This window comes from Miscanthus floridulus, chromosome 5, assembly GCF_019320115.1.
Source record: "Miscanthus floridulus cultivar M001 chromosome 5, ASM1932011v1, whole genome shotgun sequence".
Lineage (NCBI taxonomy): Eukaryota > Viridiplantae > Streptophyta > Magnoliopsida > Poales > Poaceae > Miscanthus > Miscanthus floridulus.
The window spans coordinates 37371903-37385278 of NC_089584.1; the positions used below are offsets into that span (position 1 = coordinate 37371903).

The 13376-nt window shown below is 41.6% G+C and overlaps 1 protein-coding gene across 1 annotated transcript; it reads left to right on the top strand.

Moving 5' to 3' along the window:
- Window positions 1-331: 331 nt before the first annotated feature.
- Window positions 332-5177, top strand: LOC136451978 (cinnamoyl-CoA reductase 1-like). Its single transcript, XM_066452655.1, has 6 exons — window positions 332-566; window positions 673-833; window positions 937-1119; window positions 1235-1502; window positions 4363-4453; window positions 5009-5177. Exons 1-6 carry the CDS (start codon window positions 440-442, stop codon window positions 5175-5177), a joined length of 999 nt encoding a protein of 332 aa, XP_066308752.1. The 5' UTR covers window positions 332-439.
- The last annotated feature ends 8199 nt before the right edge of the window (window positions 5178-13376 follow it).

A 13376-nucleotide genomic window follows, 5' to 3' on the forward strand; every position in this document is an offset into this window, starting at 1 on the left:
AAAGGAAAAAAAACAACTACATGAGAGCGAGACGAGGCAATTATTTCGTGGTGCAGGTGCTTCGGCACGCCTGGACAACCGTTGGATCCTTCTAGTCCCACTACAACTGTTAGTAGGTTAGGTTCATGTGTTGCACATGAAGACCCGTTACTAATCGTCAAGATAATGACAGGAACACTCGCTTAGAACGTTATGTTCATGTGGTGCATGTCCTGCTTAGCGGATAGGGCATGGATCACATTGTTGGACCTAGCCTTCTCTCGTTTTCCTTGCTCAAAACGATAGCCAATAAAGAGGCTGTATATGTAGTAGGCTAGTAGCAGAAAAGAAACAACACACTGCCTAGCTAGCACTTGTGACGGTGTCGGAGCTAGCGCGCACCAAATAAACATAGATCGACGGCTCAGCAATCAACGGTGAGGACCGATCGATCGAGCATATGGCTCCGCCGGCCGGCGAGCCGCCGCTGGTGTGCGTGACCGGAGCCGGAGGCTTCATTGGGTCGTCGCTCGTCAAAGAGCTGCTCCAGCGTGGCTACCGCGTGAGGGGCACCGCAAGGAACCCTGGTGAGTACGTAGTCTGAGACCACTCAGTTTATTTTATTTATCGGTGGGATTTTGTATATATGCTTCTCTCGCAGATAATGACTCAGTTTTCCCCCCTTTTGTATAGAGGACCGCAAGAATGCCCATCTGCATGCACTGGACGACGGAGCCAAAGAACGCCTCTCTGTGTGCCGTGCTGATGTGTTGGACTACAAGTCGCTCGTTGCGGCATTTAGGCTTTGTGAGGGCGTCTTCCATGTCGCCTGCCCGGTGTCAGAGAACGACCCTGTTAGTTCGATTCTACCGTCAGCCTAGTACTTTGTGAGGGCGTCTTCCATGTCGTAAGCCACAAAGTATATATGTATGTACCTGTATCATGTGAAACATGCAGGAACTCATGGCTGCTGCTATTGAGGGAACGAAGAATGGCATCAACGCTGCTGCAGATATGGGAGTGCAACGCGTGGTGTACACTTCATCCTACGGTGCTGTCCATATGAACCCAAACAGGAGTCCTGATCAGGTTGTGGATGAGAGTTGCTGGAGTGACCTTGAATTCTGCTTAAAAACAAAGGTCTAAGAGCGCTGACCTAACGATGAATAACTGATTCAGAAATTTTAATCGATCTTTCACCGTCCCTAAGTGTATATATATATCCTGTTAACGGAACATGCATGTTGAATTACAGAACTATTACTTCGTCGCGAAGACGGTTGCTGAGAAAACAGCCATGGAGGAGGCATCCAAGAGAGGGATACACCTGGTGGTGGTCGTGCCGGCGTTCACGCTAGGTGAAACGCTGCAGCCGGCGCTGCACCTGGCGATGTACATGCTCATTGTCTCCTACATGAAGGGCACCAGGAAGGCGTGCCCGAATGCTGTCTCCGGGTTTGTCGATGTGCAGGATGTTGCGCGTGCCCATGTGTTGGTGTTCAAAACCCCTCACTACTACAGAATGGACTTGTTGTCCCGGGCGGTAACGGTTTTTAGTCCCGGTTACCGCGCCGGGACAACGATCCCGGGACTAAAGGTGCCACCTTTAGTCCCGGGTCATCAAGCCGGGACTAAAGAGGGACCTTTAGTCCCGGTTGGTGTTACCAACCGGGACTAAAGGCCCTCCAGCCAAGCAAACGTGGCCGCACCCTTTAGTCCCGGTTGGTAACCCCCAACCGGAACTAAAGGTTCCTTTTCTTTTTCTTTTTTTTAATTTATTTTCAGTTCAGTTACACGTATTTGTTTAATATATAATATGTTTTTATATACGTATTCTACGCTGCTAATATAAATACACGCACGCATATAATTACATCTAATTCTCATCTCGAGCATTATTATATTCGAATAAAGTATGAACCTATATATATTAGATATATATATATATATATATATATATATATGTATATATACAACACTTTCATAATCTTGTTCTAAAAATAACGATATCAATAAACATTTAATTTACATCATTTATTCCTTAGGATCAAAGTAGAACTCGCCGTTGGGATTTAGCACTTTTTCTAGAAGATATTCTGCTATTGACTCTTGAACTGCTTTCAGATGGTCTTTTTGCATGACCCTTCGTTTCAACCATTCAGTCTTGCATTTGAAATAAAAGGAAAAGTATTAATACATATATATATATATATTCATTTAAAAATAAATAAAAAATTGATATATACGTACTCTGAGGACATCTTTAGGAGTTCTTCTTATGTGCGCAGTGATAAATTCACAAATGTAGTATCCACACAAGTTATTACCTGGTTCCTGCCGCAAACACCACTTTACGAGAAGAAGATTATTCTCATCATCTCACACGTAAATTGAAGTACGATATAGTAATTAAACACGTGGGGAAGTGTATATAGTACAACTTACTGGTATTTCAACTACATTAAGTAGTGCCTTGCAATCCTTGCGATGTTACCGAATAAACTCTTTCCAAATCCTGTGCGACCAATAATGTACGATCGTTAATAAATTATGGCAAAGTCTATTCAATAATAGTTGTGCGCGAGAGATCGAAATTACCCCTGGATAATGTCTATCATATCTTGGTATAGTGCCCGCTCTTTTCTCAACGAGTCAAAGATTACTAACCGATTTGAGTTTAACTCAATGACAATGAGTATCCAGTGAAACCTGCATTAGTTTATACACACACGTATATGCATATAAGTTGTATTGATATTACATAAAATGTGTAGACTACATTATTATTAACACTTACTCAAAGTTGTACGGGGAAAAGTATTGTTGTCTTGTCGTGCTGCTTCACGAAGAACATCATGATATTCTCCTGTGCTTCAGATACTCACCGCTCCTTGACAATAATACCGGTTTTGAATACGATATAAGGATCAATAAAGCCAACACTGGTGTCTTGTATTCTTTGAAGCTCTGACATCTGGAATCTGTATATAAATATAAGTTACATGTGAGGATAATTATATACACGTACGCATGGAAGTGAGTTTATTAAATAAAAGTAAGAATCACTTACAAACAAAAGGAGCTAATGATTGATTTGTCCAGAGCGTCCAAGTGGAATAGTTGATGCAATTCTTCGAAACTAATATGTAAGATGTCATCGCCACGGAAGTAACGATGGTCTCTAAATCTGACAAAGATCCACTGCTCACCCCTGCCACACGCCTGCATGTACCACTTGTTGAGCAAGTATATTTGCGTACCCAATTCATTCAGAGCTGCAGGGTTGTATAGACTTTTGCCATATTTATAAGTCTTCCAGGTATCAACTTCCAGGTTCTGGATTGGAGCTTTGCCCGTCAATTGATCCAAGGTTAAACCAGTATCTTTAAAAAAAAGCATTAAGGGCTTGAACCGACACTTCTCCAGAGTTGTCTGGTCGATAGACTTTCTATGTTGGAACCATATTTATTAGCAACAACAAGATTTTGCATTGGTTGCTTCTGTTGTCCGAGCTGTGGGACATCCTTTCCCTGATGCTCTTTTCCTTTTCTTACCTGCATCATGTGACTTCACGAGGGAGCGGTCATAGTCTGATAGTGGCGAAGGCTTACGAAGTTCAATGATCTTTTTCTTGTGAGCATCGACCTTCTGCCTCAGCACCTCTCGTGGTAGGTAAAAGTACGGCTTCTCCTTAAGCTTCGCTTGACTCTTGTTTTTGGTATCTATAAAAAAATCTTTCACTTTTTTGTCTTCTTCAGCTGCTATTTGCTCATCAGTCTTTTCAGGAAGTATTTCTTGAGAAATAACTCTTTTTCTCAGGGTCTTCTTTGCCGCCGGGACCTTAGACGTCTTTGTAGTGCGTCGCTGTGGAGGGGGTGGGGGTGGGGGTGGGGGCGGTGTTGGAGACCGGCGTGGAGGCGATGTGGCCGGTGTTGGTGGAGATCGGCGTGGAGGCGTTGGAGATCGTTGTGGAGGCGGTGGGGCCGGTGTAGGAGTTGGAGATTGTTGTGGAGGCGATGGGGCCGGTGTAGGAGTTGGCGATCGCCGTGGGGATGAAGTCGTCTCGCCCCCCACGACGCTGTGATGAGATGGGGAACGAACGATTAGGCTAGGCTGGGGGAGACCCTGCTACAAAAACAAGTTGTGTATTAATTATTTTTGAAGCCAATAAAAAATTAATGGAAAATAATATTTCATTCACTTTCATTCGTACCTAGGGTGAGGTAGGGGAAGCGGTGGCGCCCCAGGAATGATGATGAAGCGTTTGCGCCATTGAATAAATGTCTTCTCTGCTTCTCCTAGTGTCTTCTCCCCATCACCGCCTTCAATGTCAAGATGAACCTCGTTCTAAAGTCTGTTCTCTAGTAGCGCCTACTGCGTATGGACGCTACCTCTGCATTGGCGAAGTGGTGCACCGGTTGGAGTTTATTCAAATTATGAGAGAGGTCTTCCCACAGTATCCGATCACCGCTAAGTAAATCTCTCTCTCTCTCTCTCTAGTCTCTACACTACTTATTTCAAGTTCAAACATATTGAGATATCCTTGCAATGACGACGAGTTTACTTTGTAGCACTATTTTTGTGGAAAATCCATATGATTCTTAAAAACAAAAAAAAACATGGCACAAAAGCATCAGCCCTAGTACTTTACGTTAGTTATAAGAAATGATATAAGATGTTTGTACCAAATTAAAGTATTTTCAACATAATATTGTGTTGATAATTTGCTGGAATCATCTTGTAAGACAAATAATGATGCTTCAAGGTGTGTTTCAGAAGTTAAAACAACAATCTAGGAATATTAAAAAATCGTCATCCATATGCAGCAAGTATAGTACTCCGGCCTAGACAAAATTAAAATGGCTTCTTGTATTGTTTAATTGACTATTCGTTCTTGACTTATGAACAATGTAAACAAACTCCCATAGTTTGTTAAAAGATCACTAAAGCAACTTAATTTAGCCTTTGATCTGTAAAAAAACTTGTGTGTGTGATATTTTACTTACTCCTATTTTTGTCCACCATTTAGGTGTAAGGATGAAAATGCACCAAAGGTCAAACCGTACAAGTTTTGTACAAAAAGACCACAGGCTCTGGGCATGAAGTTCACTCCTCTGAAAGAAAGTTTACACAAGACAGTGATATGCCTACAAGAACAAGGTCATATCCCAAAGCTCCCCCACAAGTCGGCCTTGTGAGGAGGATATATGTATATATCAAGGGTCGAGGAATCAAGGATTGCAGGACGGTGGAATCAATATCTTAATATGTGTTCTTAAACGAACTTTCTATGAGACTATGCTAGAGCAAATAACTTCTTAGCTATAGTTATAGTTAAAATAAAATGCTACAAATTTGAATTTCCCCAGCTCTTTCTAGCGACTCTACGGTACTTGTCCATGGTCTCGAGAGAAAAACCTTCCACGATAATTGTCCATGAAAATACCAAGGGTGTAATTATTGCAATATTTTCAATCAATAGCCTAATTAAATGCTCTAATAGAAGAGAGATGATTTTATCGATACTACATAAAACATTTTAAGAAATGATCATATTTTATTTGTAGTGGCCAGGGACGAAGCCAGAAAAAAATTTAGGAGGGGCTGAACAAAAGAATAGAGATTTTTTTATCTTCTCTTAACCTTAGCCCCTCCTACCTAATATATATATGCATAAATTTTAAGGGAGGAACTTAGGGGGGCTCCATGTGCCCAGGATCGGTAGGGGCGCTAGAGCCCCCCAGCCCCACCGCTAGCTCCATCGCTGGTAGTGGCGGTTCCCTAATCAAGTATTTCTATGAGGCTATGCGCTAGAGCAAATAATTTATTAGATATAGTTCTCAAATAAAACGCTAAAAAATTTGAAGTTCCCTGGCTCCTCTAGCCGTTCTACTAGTATTTGCCTATGGTATCGGGAGAAAACCTCAGCTTCTACAGTACTTCCAATGAGAATATTAAGGGTGTCACTATTGCAATATTTCACTCCATACCCTAATTAATTGTTCCAATATAAGAGAGATGGTTTTGTCACGGCTACACAGAACATTTTTAGAAATAGTCATATTTGATTTGTAGAGGTGGTTTTCCTAACCTCTTCTATTACTAGGAATCCCTAGAAATTAAGTATTTTTAGGGGTGAAAAAATAATAACAAGAGCGATAAGTGAAATCGATTTCTAGGATCACTCGATAACGTGGCATGTCCCTAAAAGTTGATTTTGTAGACATTTTAGAACCAACATAAAAATAGAAATTTAAGAAAAAACTTAGGGCAAGTCAAGCACGAAATACGAGTGTTTGTGTTTCCTAGGATAAAAAATCATCTCCAAGCAACTCTAGGCACGATCTGCAACATGGCTCGCCCCTAGAAATCAAGATTTTTAGACGTTCTTGTCACATTCACTTGCTATCTTGGCATACCATCCACTAAATAAGCTCTTGTGCACACAACTTATTGCTTGTAGGCTCCGCCTTTCTCTCCTCCACATTAGCAAAAATTATGACTAGCTTAGCAATAAGACTATTATTAAGATTGCTCTAATAGAATTTTATGAATGCTTAGGGTAGGGCCCTCTCGGGTAAGTCATGGCTTAGGGGCGCTTGTAATGTTTAAAACTCTGTTCTTCCTTTTAATGTGGTCACGAAAACCCTTGCTCATTAAATTAGGTCTATATAACAGTAATGCAATATGATAGCAAGTTGAATAAATAACTTGATTGCTGATCATCCATGTCGTGCAGTCACATACATCTTTTTTCTTATCAAATTATTAGCATGTCTCTTTCATATTAATGTATGTATAAAATGTTCATCCTTGGAAAATAACATAGGGTAAAGTAAACATAAAAAATCTATGTCAAATGAATGAAAATGTATTTCAATGTTAACACTTAACAAATAAGCACGATACTTGTCATGACTCGCTATTGAATTATGATTATTATGAGCATCATGTGCATAACTGACATCTAAAGATTATATTAGGAAAACTAGATGAGTTAGAACACTGAAAATTGGCTCTGTTGCGATTAGACAGACAACCCGTCTGATCTAATAAATGGTCTATATGTGCACATCTGTAGTCGCCTAGAGTGCTTTCAAACATATAGTCCACCTGAAACTGTCCATGCAGAACTTAAGCTAGCAGCCACCCCTTGCTTGTGGCCCCACGAGTCAGCACGAGCTGGCAATCCATTCTTGCCTGGAAACCTCAAAACTTAGTTCGTACACTCTCCAACTCCCTTTCTCTCTCTAGCTCTTGAGTCATCAATGCACCAACACTACTGGAAACTCGAATACTTCTGTGGGTGATGAATTTTTCTGTGCGTGTTTCTCTATACACACAGAAAAATTCGTAATTTTTCTGTGCGTTTCAAAAATCCCGACAGAAATATTCGAAAACCCACAGAAAAATTGCGTGATTTTTCTGTGCGTGTCAATACACACAGAAAAATTGACATTATTCTGTCGGTCTTTTCAAAACTCATAGAAAAACTAGATACACGCACAGAAAAACTATATACACAGAAAAAAAAACCCTAAACCTATCTCCAGACGCGGCCGCCCATCCCTATCCCAAACGCGCCGCCCGCACCCGCCCGAGACCACGCCCGCACTCCCGTCGCTCCTAGGTCTCGCAGCGGCCACCCCCTCCTCTCTTCCACCATCGCGGCGGCCACCCCCTCCTCCACCGGTGAGGCCACCACCCCCTCCTCCACTACAACTCCTCCCCTACCTTCCCTCGGAAGACGGCGGTGGCTGCCCATGCAACGCTGGATGGCGGTGCCTCCGCCCCTAGATCTACCTCCTGCCGCACCAAGGAGCTTCGCCGCCCGCCGCCCCCAGATCTGCCTCCCCCTCCTCTCTTCCACCGTCGCGGCGGCCACCCCCTCCTCCACCGGTGAGGCCATCACCCCCTCCTCCACCAGATCTGTCTCCCGGCTCGCACCATATGCCTGCTCCTCTCCATACCTTTCCCCTCCACCATCCCACACGCCTCCATCTTCTCGATTTCTCCTTCCCTCTCGGTCCTAGATGCCACTGATGCTTGGTGGGAATGATTTCGGCTTGCGCGGGAGATCTTGTCGTCCTGGGGCCTAGGCTAGGGTTACCACCCCCATTTCGCGCCTCTCCTTCCTCCTCTGATTTGGTGCGCTCTCTCCTCTTCCTCCCCATCGAGCTCGCTTGACCTATACGGTCAACCTCCACTGGCGGATTCGTGTTGGTCCTCCAGTGCTCCTGATAGTATATCTCACCTACCCCATCTCCTACCCCTCTCTAGTGCGGTGATTTCTGTTGAATCGTTTGTGGATTTTATTTGTCGTCCACTGATATTAGGGTTCATGTTCTTAGATACTTAGATCTGGGCGACATTTTTGTTGATCTACATGTTTACATTTGCTTTTGTCTTGTTCTACCCTCAGATCTGTGTGATGTGCACCTCTTATTTGTTGTACACATGTGTTGTCGCCTAGATTTTGCACATGATGATGCCTAGTCCGATTTACAAACTGAGCAAAGTGCCTTGATTGATGATGTTTACTTAACTTTAGGCACTAGAGGAGCACCCTATGGTGTGGTAGCCGCGTCTTGCTTAAGTCCATAGCTCTGATTCTAGTGAGGGTTCTTTGTGCTGAAGCATCTAGAATTTATGCCACTGATGTTCAATCTCTTGATATGACTGTGATGTTCAAACTCTTGATATCTATTTGGCCAATGATGCAACATGAAAAATAAACTCTGAGGTGGCTACAATTTGTTTTTTGTGCATTCTGTATGATTCTCATGACTGTCATCAAACCATGGGACATTATCTTCGTTTTCTTCTATCTGTTTTTTTTTGCCGTTGGCAGCCACCTATGATTGAGTATCTTGAAATTGTACCAACATATCATTAAGCTGCGGCCTCACTTACTTTGCCAATGATGATATCATATTAAGCATGCCAAGAACTGATGACCTTGAGCTTGTGTTGAGGTACTGGAACTTATTTCTTACTTGTTTCTTATGCTCCAAGCTCAAGGTCAACCGAGGAGCAACTGATATCTGAGGCCAATGTGTTGAATACTACATCATTTGATCACCATCTTATTATTGGTATTTTGTGTACCTGGGCTACATGCCATGCACAACCACCTATGGACTAATGGATGGGAGAAATAAAACCCCATCTCAATAACTGATTCTTTTGGGACTTTCAGATGCTCATCAGACTCCATCTTATCTTTCTCACCCCAACTGGATCCTGCATTATACTTGGCACTTCCCATGAATTATCTTGATCTGCTGGCTTTGTAGCTGCTCCACCTCCACTACTCCAGCCTCCCCAATCAGTGGAATATTTTGTGAGTTTTCATTTCCATTTAGGTAGATATAGCAATTTAAGATATTTTGTTCTATTTACTGCTTTCTCTCAACTCTCTTGGTGCACGTAGGGGACTGGTGGTAAATTTCTTTGATCTACAGGAATTGCTCAATGGATGTTCTCAGCTAGAGGTAGGTTACAACTTACAAATGGTTCAATTTCATTCTCTGATCACTAGTGTGCCGATAGATTGGCATAGTCATTTGGTTTCTTTATTACATGAATCGAGGAAAGCATGCTCCTAGTGTTTATAATTGTCCAATTAATAAACTGAAGTCAACTGATATAGAAAGTTTGTGGTATACATACCATGATCTGTATCTTGCTTTATATGTTATTACTTATTAGTTCTTGCTTTATATTAGTCATTGATGAGCCACTATAATCAGACTGTACACTTCTACTAGTGCATACCTTCCTGGTTTTGAATTGGCCTAACATTGTTCCAACCTTTTCAGAGTCTGAGATTGGCACTTGATTTCTCAACTTTTGATGACCCCAACTGTAAAATCAGTAGTAAGAACCGACTGCTTGCACTTGATAAATATGAGCTTATTTTTGTGAAATTGCTAGTTGGCGTAGCACCTCAAAGTGTGATTCTCTCAACATTTGACTTCAATAGGATGCTCTCTGATTTGTATCATAGTTGTCTTTAGTGTTTTTCTTAGTGTATGGTAGATGTGCTGATACAAGCTCTGTTTTTGTGCTGCGATTGATGCCAAGAGTTAGGACTTGAATGTTTGTTCAGATTGGATCAGGTTTGGCTCTTATTGAACTATGCAGTTTATTTTTAGAATTTATTGCAATATAGTAGGGTATCGGGGACTTGGGTCTGTCAGTTAACCTTGTCCATGGGATAAGTATGTATGCAACTTGAGCCCTGGCTATTGTCAGTTAACCTTGTCCTACACTATATCATATAAGATCTTTAGTTTCTAAGCCCCGGCTACTGTGTCTTTGAGAAAAATTAGATATGCTAATAATTTGGGCTGCAACTAAGTGCTCTTATTATGATGCAACTTGCTTAAGCATGTCACTGCTGTTCTGTGGTTGTGTGAAATAATTTCTGTAACTTAGGAAATGATGAACTCCCCAATCAGTGGAATTGTCCTGCACCATAGCATGCACTTCCCACGAATTATCTTCATCTGCTGGCTTTGCAGCCGCTCCACCTCCACTACTCGAGCCTCCCCAATCAGTGGAATTGTCCGGCACCTTAGCATGCACTTTCCATGAATTATCTTGATCTGCTGGCTTTGCAGCAGCTCCAACTCCACTACCCCAGCCTCCCCAGTCACTAGAATCATTCGCAGCACTAGCATTTTGTTCCCAAGTTGAGTTCATTGTTGTGCCATTTTTCCACGAGCTGCCTTTCTGAATATTTTGTTCTCCAACTTAAGTATTATACAACACTTGCTTGAAGCTTCCTTTCCTCAATTACCTTTTGCCATAAGATTGCCACCAGGGAAGAATTGCAGGGAGTCCGTAGTGATGTGGCGGCCAATGCTCAAAACATTGAGCAGATCAGGCAGTCATAGGTCAGCCTTGCTGCACACCTCTACCAGATCTTCTAGCCGGCGACTCTAAGTATTCCTTTGTTATTTATTGCTCAAGTTGTGTCCCTTGCGCATTTCACTCCTTAAATTTCCTTATTACGCTTTTCTAACTCAAACCTCGCCTTTCTTGCAGGTGTAGCTCCAGCGTCCTATCCAACATCATACTCTCAGGCAGGGATGAAAATGGATCGGATACGGACGGATATCACCGATATTACATTTGTTTTCATATTTCTGTCCGGATTCGGATTCGAATACGAATAGTGTCAACTATGTCGGATAGGATACGATTAGATATCGACATCATAAATATGCGATTTGAGTATTCGGATACGGATACGGTATCGGATGTTGGATATCCGGACTCAAATACGGACAGATCTCAACCCCTCTAAACGGATTTGGTTTTGAATACGGTCGGAAAATATCCGTACCGTTTTCATCCCTACTGTTAGGGATACACTACATTAGGCTCAGCTTCGATCGGTATTGACTTAGGTTTTTCTTTGCCTTCCTGGATTTTATGAGTTACCTAGTCCTAACCTAGAGAACTTAGTCCTAACACTTGCTTCTTTGTCGCTGCAGGAGTGTTGCCGACCATGCCTACCACTACCACCTTTCCGTCGCCGCACTCCTCATAGCAGCAGCAGGAGCAGCTACCACCTCCACAGTAGTGAAGCTCATCATGGTGTCCTAGTCGTCCTCTCGTCATGGTTTAGAACTTTGATGTCGGTCATTTGAAGTTTGCTTGTCACCCAGCCACATCGGGCGTGATACTTGTTTTGGTACTCTTGATACTTGATCGGTTGTGTGGTCATCCATCAAGGTCCCTTCGAGTACTGTATTTGTGTATTATTTGAATGAAACCTTGTTGTCATGCACAGAAATTACTGTATGGAAAATATATATTTTAATATGCTGTTGCTACTGTTTTAAAATAATTTTTTTGTGCATTTAACTCTTTTTTTCTGTGAGGCTGGCTACACAGAAATATTCTTTTTAATCTGGGTGAAATGAATTTTTCTGTGAGTTCACCTAGACCGACAGAAAAAAAACATGTGTTTTTCTGTGCGTTTATTTCTTTTTTTCTGTGTGGATTAACACACATAAAAATTAGTTTTAATCTGGGCGAAAACAATTTTTCTGTGCGTGTGAGACCCACAGAAAAATTGTTTCTGACGGTGAACTCACAGAAAAATTTTATTTTTCTGTCATTATATTTCTGTGGGTATTTTTCTGAGGGTACACCGTTAGAAAAATATTTTTCTACCGGTATTCGCATTTTTCTATGTGTTTTCGCACACACAGAAAAAGCGAGATTCCAGTAGTGCAAGGAGGAGGAAGGGAAGGGAGAATGATGAAGGGAAAGGACAAGATCATCACCACCACCAGCTCCACTACCACCATGGCAAGGATGAACTAGGAGAGTTCATTCCCCTAGCCATTGGGTGGAGAAAAGAGGAGGAGAAAGAAGATGGAGAACCAAGAAAGGAGTCCAATATAATCCTTTCTTTCCCCAAGTCTTGTTCTTTAGCACAAGTTGATTCAAGGTAAGCCACTCATGCCTACTAGATTTTTGGCCTAATGCCACGAGACACCATTGCAACACCACTAATTTGGGTGCAATAGGTAGGTCGTATTGCAACCTTTATGTAACATGTAGCAATATGTGACTATATTGCTACAAATAAATTGTGTTGCAATATGTGAGATTTTCGTTGCAACAGGAAGGTGCTACCGCGACCATTTTAGAATTATGTTGCAGTTGGTTGGGAGTTGCATTAGTGTTGATTTTTGTTGCAATTATTTGGTGTTATTACAACCATATTGGATTTGGTTGCTTTTGGTTGTAACTATTACCACAGTCGAGTTGCAATAATATTTAGTGGTGTTGCAATAGGTAGGTGGTTATTGTAATGAATATTATAAATCGATGCAATAACATGTTCCTATTTCCATGATTTTTTTGGTTATAATAATCTTCAATAGTGTTACAATTGCTATATACTTATTGCAACTAGAATCCTAAACGAATGCAGTAACATGTTACGATGTCGTTAGCGGCACTTGTATTTGGTGGGACTTTTGGTGGCTAGGGCCCATCCAAAATTGTTTCCTAAGCCCCATGGCATTTCCAAAACCCTCCAAAAACTCATTGCCAGGACCACATGTTAGGAAATGTAAAAAGTTAGGCAAAAATGAGGCAAAGGTGTGACTTGAACTTAAGACCCACCCATCATGAGGGGGTAGACTTACACTAAGTTATGTTCATGTTTGTGTTATTTCATGCACAATACTCTTTATGTTATAAGTTAACCATTAATACAACTAGTAAAATATAAAAAAGACAAAAAGATGCACAAGTAGGACTTGAACCGGAGACCCTCCTATCATAATCATAAGGGAGTTGACTTACCACTACATATTTATGTTGGTGTTTTTGTTTAACCATGCATAGTAAAATCTTTGTATTATAAG

What these genes read in the sequence shown, in the direction of transcription:
- LOC136451978 (XM_066452655.1), top strand. Translation starts at nt 440, where the DNA reads ATGGCTCCGCCGGCCGGCGAGCCGCCGCTGGTGTGCGTGACCGGAGCC. An exon ending in AATTCTGCTTAAAAACAAAG is followed by an intron (nt 1,120 to 1,234) that starts GTCTAAGAGCGC and finishes GTTGAATTACAG; the next exon opens with AACTATTACTTCGTCGCGAA. An exon ending in CAGTATCCGATCACCGCTAA is followed by an intron (nt 4,454 to 5,008) that starts GTAAATCTCTCT and finishes TCCACCATTTAG; the next exon opens with GTGTAAGGATGAAAATGCAC.